The sequence below is a fragment of the Chrysochloris asiatica genome, unplaced genomic scaffold (assembly GCF_000296735.1).
Source record: "Chrysochloris asiatica unplaced genomic scaffold, ChrAsi1.0 scaffold00009, whole genome shotgun sequence".
NCBI classification, from domain to species: domain Eukaryota; kingdom Metazoa; phylum Chordata; class Mammalia; order Afrosoricida; family Chrysochloridae; genus Chrysochloris; species Chrysochloris asiatica.
In genome coordinates, this window is record NW_006408527.1 from 18,739,952 (window position 1) to 18,752,489 (window position 12,538).

At 48.1% G+C, this 12,538-nt stretch overlaps 1 protein-coding gene across 1 annotated transcript in view; it reads left to right on the forward strand.

The window, feature by feature from the left end:
• The window catches only part of PLEKHA6 (pleckstrin homology domain containing, family A member 6), a 183,377-nt gene that overhangs the window by 133,387 nt on the left and 37,452 nt on the right, over window positions 1-12,538 (forward strand). Inside the window, exons 4-6 of the mRNA XM_006834101.1 lie at window positions 3,413-3,517; window positions 4,202-4,274; window positions 9,220-9,320. Of these exons, the coding sequence (XP_006834164.1) occupies window positions 3,413-3,517; window positions 4,202-4,274; window positions 9,220-9,320 (279 nt within the window). The remainder of the gene's footprint in view (window positions 1-3,412; window positions 3,518-4,201; window positions 4,275-9,219; window positions 9,321-12,538) is intronic.

The following is a 12,538-nucleotide window of genomic DNA, read 5'->3' on the forward strand; positions in this document are numbered from 1 at the left end:
TGAACATTTCTTCATATGTTTGTTTGCTGCCCAGATCTCTTTCTTGGTGATGTGTCTGTTCATGTCCTGTGCTCATTTTTGTATTGGGTTATTTGTCTTTTTCTTGTAGAGGTGTTGTAGTTTCGTATATATTTTAGAAATTAGTCCCTTGTCTGATGTGAAATAGGAAAGCATGGTGTTGTAGAAATCAGAAGAAGTGTTTCAGAAAGAATAGAAAGGTTAATATTGTCTACCGTTTTAGAGTGAGAAAGAAGAGAGGGCAGCCTTAATTCAACAATAGTTCAAGAGTGGTTTCAACAGAGAGGTAGAGGAGCTTTAGGAGTAAATGGAATTGGAGCGTAGTAGGACGTCCCAGGAGTTTGTCCTGGTAAGAGAGAGGGGGAAGGAAAGAAAGTCCATGTCTGACAGTGGATAGTGGATATAGAGCTGAAGAGGGATTTCAGATGTGTGGCTGCATGGGGTGTCCCTGGGAGGTGCAAACAACAGTTTGTGTCCATTCAGAGATCTGTTGGCAAAATCCCTGGACAATCTACTTCCCAATAAAGTATCCATTGAAAACCCCACAGTTTTACATTGAACCCACAAGGGGTTGCCATGAGTCAGAGTTGGCTCCATGACACCTGATTTGTGTGTGTGTGTTTGATGTGGATGTGTGAGAGAGACAGAGATTTTAAGATGGAAAGATGCGAGTATGTTGGCTGAGTAAAAGAGAGCGCAGAAAAGGAAGATAGAGACTGGAGAGGAGAGGATTAGTGAAGGTGGTGGAAATGTTTCTTTTGAAGAGGAGAGCAACACCTCTTTTGACATTGAGGGAAAGAGGCAAAGATGGGAGGTGGTGGTTTTGAGTGCCATCGAGTTGGTTCCGACTCATAATGACCCTGTGTAGGGTTTCCAAGAAGCAACTGATGGGTCTGAACTGCTTATCTTGTGGTTCCCACTTCAGTGCTGATCCTTCAGTGCAACAGTAGGACTCCACAAATGGCAGTAAGGCAGTGTGAAATTGAAGACAGACATCTCTGATGGCATCCATTGTCTTGGTGAAGAAGGCATGAGGTCCAATGTGAGGAGGTTGGAGGGCCTGGGAGCATGGTGAGGGTGTGGCATGGAATTGCTGTCAAGCTAAGCCCCGCTGGGGATCGGGTTGTGGGTCTGTGGTGGCCTCAATCTGTACTGCAGTGTGAATTTTCTCTAGAAGCACCCTCCTCCAGTTGTGGGTGCTGGGATGATAAATAAATTGATGAACTAGAATGAATCTGAGTTTTAGAGAAGACAGAGCAAAAAGACAGTGGGTGGGCTTTCTGAGGATATGATTGAGCTATTCTGTGGTGGGGGCTTGTAAGGGGAATGACTGCATAAGGATGTGGCTAATGGATCCAGGAAAAGGGAAAGAGTTGAGATCTCAATGAAACAGAAAAGGTGACATAGTTGAGTCAATGAGAAAGCTCTGTGTAGTCCATTCCAAAGGATGATATGTTGTAATAGAAGATGGAATACAGGTTGTTCTCAACTTAAAATGGGGTCCCAGCCCAATGACCCTGTCATAAAGTAGTTCTGACATAAATTGAAGACCTTTTCTTTAGAAAGTGTACATAACCTGCTATACAGCTGTGTTTTGAACAGTAAATCTAATGTTGAACATCTGCAAGTGAATATCTGAGAATGATAACATCAACCCATTATATACTGCAACACTGTATGTACTACATATTACTAAGGAGAAGATGTACTAACCAAACAGACAAACACCAACCAAACCAAACCCAGTACCATTGAGTCGATTCTGACTCAGACAACCCCATAAGGCAGAGTAGAACTGCCCCATAGGGATGCTTTATGAAAGCTGACTTCCGCATCATTCTCCCATGGAGCAGCTGGTAGATTTGAACTGTTGACCTTTTGGTTAGCAGCCCATGCTTAATCCACTGTGCCACCAGGGCTCCTTAAAAAAGCAATAACAGATTGTCATAAGCATGGTTTGGTTCACTGTGATTCAGATACATCGTAAGTTGGGTACTAGCTGTATTAGAATTTAAGATGTTAGTGATTTAGAGATTTAGGGAGCTGGGCCAAGGTTTAAGGTGCAGCCTGGTACAGATTTAGGTTATTAGATGGGTCATCTTTAAGAATAATAAAAATTTCCATAGTGACAGCAAGACTTAGGATGAAGGGGACTCATCAAAATTCTTAGCTTGTGAAAGAATGATCTAGAAGCTACTGTGACAAGTGATCGTTGCCAGAATGCAGAAGAATGATAAGGTCCACTTGTCTATTGCTGTTGTCAAGTGCTGTCGAGTCGATTCCGACTCATAGTGACCCTGTATAGGGTTTTCAAGGAGCAGCTGGTAAGCTTGAACCACCAACCTTGCAGTTCAAACGACTTTGCAGTCTGATGCATTAGCCCACAGTGCCACACTTGGCTGTTAGGAGCTTGTTATTAAATGCCTTCAAGTTGGTTCCGACACATAGAAAACCTGTGTCGGGTTTCTGAAAAGCAGCTGGCTAGTTTGCACCATTATCCTCGTGGTTAATAGTCCATTGCTTACCCTACAGAGTCACACCAGGACTGTTGTGAAGTGCTGTCAAGTTGATTCCAACCCATAGCGAACCTAGTATAGGGTTTCCAAGGAGCAGCTGGTTAGCTTGAACCACCAACCTTGTAGTTCAAATGGCTTTGTGGTCTGGTGCATTAATCCACAGTGCCACACTAGGACTAGGAGAACATATATCCTCCCAGTTCTATGGAATGTTGGACATGACAGAATGAACAGTTCTCTGAGAGGATGGTGTAGGGAGTCTGCTTACAGCTGAATGGGCTCCAAAAGGCATTCTGAAAGAGGAAGAGAATGACAGTAGAGAAAGAATGGACTAGGAGTAAAATGAGAGCTCATGTTTTCTCCCCCTAAACTGGTCTAAGACAGGTGGAACTATCATGAGTCCTATTTTAGAGATGAGAAAAGAAAGATCCAAAGAATCAAAAGCAGTGCCCTTGAGTTAAGAGCCCCTCGTGGTGGAAATGGTTAAGTGCTTGACCACTAATAGTAAGGTTGGTGGTTCAAACCCACTCGGAGGCACATGGAAGAAAGGCATGGCGATCTCCTTAAAGGTCACAGTCTTGAAAACCCCACAGAGCACAGCCCTACTCCACAATCCATGCTGTCACCATGAGTCAGAATTAGCTGTTGGGAAACTAGTTTGAAGTTTTGGTTTTGGTTTTGGTTTTGTTTGGGGGTTGAGGAGGAACAAAGTTGCCCCCGAGGTAGTAATAAATCTGAGATTCCCACCTGGGCTTCTTAGAAGTGGGCCTCTGGTGAGGACTCCTCAGGAATAGTTCTGGAGAGAGACAGCTTCCAGCAGATGGAGCAGAGAGGAGGAGGGAGAGAAAGTCAGGCTGGTACTCTCTCTGTCTCCCTAGACGACTCGAACATCCCGCAAAGCCATCGCCTTTGGCAAGCGTTCACACTCCATGAAGCGGAACCCCAACGCCCCTGTCACCAAGGCAGGCTGGCTCTTCAAACAGGTGAGGCCTCATTTGCCCTGCCTGCTGCCCACCATCATCACCTGCTTCTCCTCAGAGCACAGGAGTTCCTCTGTGGTTTCCACTGTCTCCTCCCATTGCTTTGAGAACGAGTCTCCTCATTTTATGGAGGCTCAGAGAAGTTGATTATCTCCCCCAAAGGCACACAGAAAAATCAGTGTTAATTTTGGGAATCCAGCCACATCACCTGATGGGCAGATGCGGTGCCTTTGAAATGTGCTAGGTCACCGAGCCTGTAGGAGCAGCCTATTGGCTCATTCTCGGCACATCCCTCTTGTATGGTGAGGGTGTCTCCTTCAAGTCTAGGGGTCTCCACCGTGGAGACAGCAAAGGGAGTTGCCTCTGTCCTCCAGTTCCCTGGCACTGACTGGCCTTGCCACCATCCCTGTCTGCCTTTCTGCTCCCTCTTCTTGTTCATCTCTAGCCCCTTTTATTTTTCCAGGGGAGGCATGGGGCCCATAATGACAGAACTAAAAGGTTACAGACAATAATCTAACACCAGTTCCCTGCAGCTGAGGCCTCCAGGGGGTTGGTGCCACTCATCAGTGGCAGAACTGCAATGAGAGTCAGAACGTCCTTATGATTAATGCAGCCTCATCCCACCACTGCAGCCCCCACCTCCCTGCCTAGCTTTTCATCCCTCACACCTGTCTCTGTGTCCTGCAGGCCAGCTCGGGGGTGAAGCAGTGGAACAAGCGCTGGTTTGTACTGGTGGATCGCTGCCTCTTCTACTACAAAGGTGAGCTTCCCCTGGGACTAGAAGCCAGAGCTCACCAGTTTCTTATTCTGCCATACTACTGGGTTCTCTAAAAGGAGCCCTGGTAGCACAGTAGTTAAGCACTTGGCTGCTAACCAAAAGGTTGGTGATTTGAACCCACCAGTCACTCTGTAGAACTACATGGCCGTCTACTTTCCTAAAGGTTGTGGGTGTTGTTAAGTGCCAGCAAGTGGGTTCTGAATCATAGCAACCCTGTACAGGGTTTCTGAGGAGTAGCTGGTGGGTTTGAACTGCCAACATTGCAGTGAATAATTCAGAGCTTATCCTACAATGCCACCCCAGGACTCCCTTGAGGTCGCTATGGGTCAGAATCAACCGGATGGCAGTGGATCTTACTGGGCTCTGCTCTGGGTGGGTGTGGCTGGGGAGGGGGGCATATTTCCTCACAGTAGTTCCAGCGACCATGACAATGGGGTAAGGACAGAACTCACCCACCCACACATAGTCACGCACACTGGCACACTCACCCAGACACCCACACTCCCTCACTCAGACGCACAGACACACACTCATGGGCATTCATTGGTATACACACACACTCACACACAGGGGCATGCTCACACTCACTCACTCATATACTGACACATGAGCATACTCAAAGTCACTCACACACTCCCAAATTCACTCACTACATGTTCAACACATATTTACTGAATACCTACAAGGTCTTAGGCCAAGTTCTCGGCTGTTGCTGGCGGTACGGAGGGTGGATAAGGCAATCATACGGATGGTGACGTCCCTAAAGGGGTGGGGAAGAAAGGAAAAGACTGGATGAATCGTTCTCCTGTCCTACTGGAACAAATGACCTGACGTTCCCGAAGACAGAGCTTTTGTTAGTTTTATTCAAAGCTGTACACACAGCACATAGTAGGTGCCCAAACATCCCCAGCTTCCGCCTGCTTTGCTCACCCCTACCCTGCTCCCAAAAAGGAGGACAGAGATCTGATAAGATCTGCCAACAACAATCTGCAGCCGCCTCCAGGAAGTTATTTTTAAAATATACACAATATTGTGTCAGGAGAGGCACCCAGGGAGATAGCAGGGTTAATGACAGTAGCGGTCACCTCATGCTGATGTCTGCACAAACAAGGGATCGGGGATGGGAAGAGAGGGTAAAATGGTTTTGAAGCAAGAGAGGCAATTTTCTTTGCTTCCTTCCCTCGAGAACAGCAGAGCCCTGATGGCTCCAGGGTTCCTGGGAGCAATTTGGTGAATCATTAACTTTAGCAAACAATGGTTGTACACAGTGACTCCCTACAGTGTTACTGTCCCATGCCCTGAGTTGCTGCCACCTGGGCCCAGAGGAGAGAAATCGGGAGGAGGCAAAGCATACAGAGGAGAAGAATTGGTCCCAGCTGGCACTCTGGGTCCTGGAATACTGGATTGTGTGGAGCCAAAGTGGCAAAGACCAGGGAGTAGAGCCCAGAGCTCTGCAGAACACCTTTGGGAACAGCAGTGAGGCTGTGGTCAGCTGCTATTGAGTTGGCCTCTGACTCACAGTGACCCCACACACAGCAGAACAAAACATTTCCCGGTCCTGCAGCAGCCTGGTGATTGGTTGTGGATCAGACCATGGTGACTCAAAGGGTTTTCATTGACTCATTCTTGGATGTGATCTCCAGGCCTCGCTTCCTAGTTCATCTTCGTCTAATAGCACCACTGAAACTCACTCAGACTTGTAGCAACAACGCAAGCCTCCACTGACACACGGGTGCACAGGAAGTGCATTGGTGGGAATCAAACCAGGGTGTCCCACATGGAATGTGAGAATTCCACCACTCAACTATTGCCATTGCCTTATGGCAGTGAGGGCAGAACCTCAACAAACTGACATCTCTAAAGGACAAGGCATTCTGGAGATTACTGTCCTCTAGGAGATGATCCTCCAACACTGACATGGATTCTGCCAGAGGGCAACTTCCACATCCCTGAAGACATCCTTGGGACCCAGCCCCAAGTCTCTCCTTTCCCTCTGGATACTCTGTCCTCGGGCAACTTGCTGCAGTCTCTGGTCAGAGAGCCCAGTATCTTGTGGAGGTGATGAATAAAGTTTGAATGTGAGTTGAACAGAGTTTCTTCTGAGCCTGTATTAAGGTTTTCCAGAGTGAAACACAGGGATGCCATGGTACCCCTGGGGGAGTGAGAAGGGTCTTGCCATGGTCTCAGACTCCAGGTGTTAACAATGCCTTCACCTGTCCCACCAAGCATCTCACCCTTTCTGGCTCCTGCTGACAGTTGGGAGCCTGACTAGCTAATCCAGCAGGCTTCTTTGGAGATCCACGATGAATTATGTAGCAGCCTGATTGTGAGCCGGCTGCCAGGCAAGGGGACCAAGGAGGCTGTGCACAGTGGATGTGTGTGCCCAGGGAGACACCCAGGGGAACTGGGAGAAGCAATAATCTGCTGGGAGAACACATGATACAGCTGTCCCATGGAGGTAGGCAGCTGAAGATGGTACTGTCCACCCTATCAGCTGCAGCCCACTACCCGGTTACATGCATCTCTTGGGAATCATCTTGTTTAGTGTTGTGGATTATGTTGTGTCAACATGGCTAGGCCATGATTCTCAGTATGATGTACTTATCCTTTTTTTATCTGATGTAATTATCTTACGTGCTGTAAATTTTCACGATGCTAATGAGCCTGGATGTGGCACTGTAGGATAGACGCTGGACTGGTAACCTCAAGGTTGGTAGTTCAAACCCACCAGCTGCCCTGAGAAACCTTAGACAGGGTCGCTATGAGTCGGAACTGACTTGATGACATACAGCAACAACGATAATGGTAATGAGGTAGGATTGGAGGCAGTTGTGCTGATAAAACAGGTTGCAATCTACAATTTGAGGTTGTATCTTGAGCCAGTCTCTTCTGAGGTGCTAAAGATGTCACACAAGTGAGATAAGGAACATGACAAACAAGAAGAGCCAGGAGTGGAGCACAGTCTTTGGCCATGTGACCTGTGCTAAGAACATCCTAGACCCACAGGAAGATTGGTGCCAGGACACATGGAGATCACCAAGAAACAGCTCTGGGCTCACAGATGATGAAAGGAGACAAGGACCTTCCTCCCAAGCCGACACAGACAGCCAGACTCCTAAACTGTGAGAGAATACATTTCTCTTTGTTGACGCCATCCACTGTGGTCCTTTTGCTATAGCAGCAGTACTAGAGAACTAAGACAATGAAAAAGGAAGTCCTGGTGTGGCGCTGTAGGATAAGTACTCTACCACAAGGTCGTCAGTTCAAACTTACCAGCTGCTCCTTGGAAGCCCTATACAGGGTTGCTGTGGGTCAGAAGTGGCTTGACAGCACTTAACTTGACAGGATAGTGGTTAAAAATGCTGACTGTGGAGTCAGAGATCAATTCCACCACTTAAATAATCTTGGACAAATTATTCAACCTTTCTATGTCTCGATTTTCTTACCTAACAAATGGGGGTGATAACAGTACCTGCTCATAGGAGAGTGAAATGAATTAAGGCATTTAATTTAGAACAGTATTTGGATATATCGAGAGTATCCTACAACTGCTTTGTTGTTGTTGTTAAGTACCATTGAGTCAATTCTGACTCATAACACCCCTGTACAGAGTTTCCTAGGCATAGCTGGTAGGTTTGAACTGCCGATCTTGTGGTTCGCAGTCCAGTACTAGTCCCTACAAATGCTTGTTGTTATTGTTGTTAGGTGCCATCGAGTCGGTACCGACTCATAGTGACCCTATGCACAACAGATGAAACACTGCCCAGTCCTGGGCCAACCTTACAATTGTTGTCACACTTGAGCCCATTGATGCTGCCATTTTACCAATCCATCTTGTTGGGGGTCTTCCTCTTTTTCTCTAACCCTCCACCTTACCAAACATGATATCCTTTTCCAGTGACTGGTCCCACCTGACAATATGTCCGAAGTATGAGAGACAAAGTCTGGCCATCCTGGCCTCCAAGGAGCACTCTGTCTATACTTCCTGCAGCACAGATCTGTTTGTTCTTTCAATATTCTCCAACACCATAACTCAAAGGCATCAATTCTCCTACAGTCTTCCTTATTCACTGTCCAGCTTTCACATGCATATGAGGTTATTGAAATTACCATGATTTGGGTCAGGTGCTCCTTAGTCCTCAAGCTGACATCTTTTCTTTTCAACACTTTAAAAAGGTCTGCTGCTTTCATGAATGTTGATGATTGATACAAGCTACAAATGCTAGTGCTTACATATTTCCTTCCTTGTATACTAGAATGAAGAAGACTTGGTGACATAATGGTTAAACTCTCAGCTGATAACCAAAAGGTTGGCGGTTTGAACCCACCCAGAAGTGCTGTAGGATGAAGACCTGGCAATCTGCTCCCATAAAGATTCAACCCCCAAAGCCATTGCCATCAAGTTGATTCCAACTCATATTGACCCTATAGGACAGAATGGAATTTCCCTATAGGGTTTCTAAGGCTGTGAATCTTTATAGAAGTAGATTGTCTTTTCTCCCATGGAAAGATTGATGAGTTCAAGCCACCAACCTTCTAGTTCACAGCTGAGCTCTTAACTACTGTTCTAGTTTGTCCTATTGGGTCACTGTGCATGCATTGAACTCAGTGGCACCCAATCACAAGAGCAACAACAGACGCGAATGTAAGTTTCCTGAGAGTGGCTGTGTCTCTCTTACTCACCATTGTAGACCCAGTGTCTAGAAGTGTCTGCAGGGTGGTCAGCTGCCCAACTCTGAGAATCGGTGCACGCCCTGTGTGGTTGTATGTGGTAGCCCTGTAACCTGTCAAGTATAGTGACCAATAGATGTTTATTGATATTTATTGTCACAGGGCTGGCATACTCCTCTCCCCTTCCCTGGGCATGGCACTTGTACATCTCCCTTGGACCTCTCACATCTCACTTGTACCTCTGCTTCCCTGGCAGACGAGAAGGAGGAGAGCGTCCTGGGCAGCATTCCCCTTCTGAGCTTCCGGGTGGCTGCAGTGCAGCCCTCAGACAACATCAGCCGGAAACACACCTTTAAGGTCAGTTGGCCTTCCTCTCCCAGGCCAGTTGGGTGAGGGACACTGCTCTCCTAGAGTCCTTGAGAATGGAGAAGGGGATGGAGAGCCATCTCCCTAAGGGATCTCATGTACTGATAGGTATTTGGGGGGTGGCAATGGCCTCTGGAGTCAATATGTTGTTATTAAGTGCCATCAAGTCAGTTCCGACCCATAACAACCCTGTATAGGGTTTCTGAGGTGTGGCTGATGAACTTGAACTGCCAACTTGGCAATTTAAACTGACTTTGCAGTCCAGTGCATTAATCCACAGCACCACACCAGGACTCTGGAGTCACTGTGGTACTGTTGCTAAGTGCCATCGAGTCAAGTCATCGATTCCAACCCATAGTGAAGGCGACTGTAAAACTAAAAGGAGTCTGTGAAGGGACCCGTCCTCTGCCTCTTCAGGGTGTGGGTGGGCCAGAAAAGATGTGTTCAGTGATCTCACAGTTTTCCTTGGGGATGAAGTAGCCATGGCCTGCCTGGAAACGGAAGCAGGAGCTATGGGTAGAGGGTTCTGAGACCCCTTCATGAAAGGCCCACTTTGGTTCTAGGGAACTAGAACCCATCAGATTTACATTTTCTATCTCAGGGGCTCAAGAGCCATTACTAGCAAGAAATCACACTTATGCAGGCAAAAATTTGAAACAATGAATTCACAGGAAGCGGGGGCTCACTGTCCTGCCCTCTGAACCCCGAGGCGAAGGGAGTCTGGGGGAGGACGGGAGGTTCCACCCATCAAAGATATGCCTGCAGCTGACTTGTTCGATGCCAGTGTTTTTCCACATTTAAAAATTCATGACCAATTAGAAACTACGAAAACCCCATGGCCTTTTTGCATTTTATGATGCAAAGACCATAGGTTCTTTTTCACTTTCCAAATATAAAATTATAGTTATATCGACCACAAATTTATTCTTAGTAGAAACCGTTCTCTCTCCTAAAGTCCTGGTGTTAGCTGATAGGATCTTCAGGTCACTCCAGGTCAGCATATGGACTCTGAGAGCCTCGAATACTCTTGACTTTTCCTGTCCTTTGCCCTATGGTCATCTGGCAACAAGAAATAGGGGGGCAGCATACCCAGGTACCGCCACGGGGGACAAGGAGGCACTTCTATGGCATATAATTAGCTTCCAGCCTCCCATGGTCCTGTATGCCAGAGGTGTGAACAGAAAGAACAATTAATAATACTCTTTACTCCAGGGAGGCGGGTTCTAGCTGGGGAAATAGGAACAGGCTGTTTAACCAACAACAAACAGCCTTGCTATACACAGAAGCACACCCACACCCACACACAGTCAAACAGCCTGTCTTACCCTCCCCACCAGACCTGTTCATAGACACATGCACACTCCAGCACATAACTCTGCTGGCTGCAGGCATTAGATACATATCCCGAGTGTCTGACATATGCCCACTCCACAAACCCCAGATACCACTGCGTGCCCACCCAAGCATCCTTCTCTTTCTCCTTCCTCCAACAAGGACACTGCCTCTTTAAAACTCAGCTCTGAGGGCTGTGCTCTGTGGCCCATAAAGGGTTCTGATTATGACGATTCAATGGCCCTTCCCCAGGGAAGGGAGGGGAACTGAGACAGACGGGAGGCTTGTTCGGCCTCAGCTACCAAAGAAAACTCTTGGATCACTAATAATCAGGAGCCAGGAGTGCTTCCTGCCCAGCCTACCATTGAATGTCTTAACCTCCTTCTAGCCCAGCCCTTGGGGACTTAGTGGGCTTAACCCGCTGAGACAACTCCCTCAGTTCTCTGGTTCCTTTTCATGGTTCCAGGCTGGTGTTCCCTCCCAGTTCCCCATCAATGGCCCTGTCTTTTCCCAGACCTCCCTGTCTTCCTGTCCCCACCCCATTTCCCGTGGGCATATTTTGTCCCCCAGCGTGACTATAAATTCTTCAAGAACACGCACCGTGTTGCCTCCTTTGTGACAGGTGCTCAGAGCAGAGCGCTGCACACAACAGGCTATCCAGTACACACTTACTGAACTGATGAATTCACTCCCTGCCCATACCTACAAGTTTGGCCTGTGCTTCTCTGTTCTCCATCCCAGAGGGCCTGCTTGGGTCCCTGGTCTCCCCACCCCTTGCACATTAGTTTGAGGTACCTCCTTACATCTCAGGATTTTCATCAGCACTTCCCTAAGCATTGCCCACATGCTGAGCCCTCTGCTGGGGACAGAGACCAGCTGCAGCCAGAGAAAGGAAGCCCTTCCTTGCATGGAGAGCAGGACATGTCCTTGTTGGACAGTGGCTCACGCTTGTGAGAAAGACACTGAGTCCTGAGGAGATGTGAGGGTGTGTGGGCTGAGGTCATGGGGCATGGAACCTTTGGAGGGCCAGGCTAGGCGAACACCAGTGTGGGGGGTTGACACTGCAGTTCGGGAGATTGAGGGCGTGGTCAGAGAAGCCTGGTCTTCTCTCCTTCCAGCCTCCAAAACCCAGAATTTAGCACCAAAGAGGCTGGGCTGAAGCGATGCTACAACAGTAACTCCCTGGAATGGGCTACAAATGTTTGCTGGTTTGTTACCAGCCCTGTCTGGGAGATGGAAGTTCTCACCTGGGTGGCTGGATAGGAAGCTGAAGTCCCAGGAATTATCTAGCGCTCGGCCATCCTTTCTTTGTAGCTCAAGCACCCTGAGTCTCACCAGGTAGACCCACCCCATTAGACCTGTTGCACAGCTCCTTCAGTTAGGATCAATTGTAGAGCTAGATCACAAGAACTGGGATAAATTGAGATCCCCTGACTTACTTTGCACTACCAACCCAAATCCCCGTGGTGCAAACTCTCCACTGCCCCACCTTGGTGGACTGAACTGGGCATGGCTGGGTGCTGACATCCCATGAGTGACACCTGGTAGAATGGGGCAGTCTGAATACCTGATCCCCCTTCACTGTGCTCCTCAACACTTCCTGCCTCGTCGTCTTCTGTCTCTTCCTCTGGTGTTTGGTGGACCTGTTCTCTGCTTCTCCTCCCTCTGACTGCGTGAGGACCCCCCCTCTGGACAGGAGCTCTCTTCTGGGTTCCCGCCTGCTGTGCCTGCTCGCAGCCACCAACTAGGTAGTGTGCCTTGCCTGGATGCCAGTGCATGCCCCCTGCATGCCTATGGAGAGAGAGGTGGCACTCTTTCCTCACTGGAGAGACGGCACCCACTTCTCAGTGGTGAAGCTGCACTTGAGAATGGCCTGC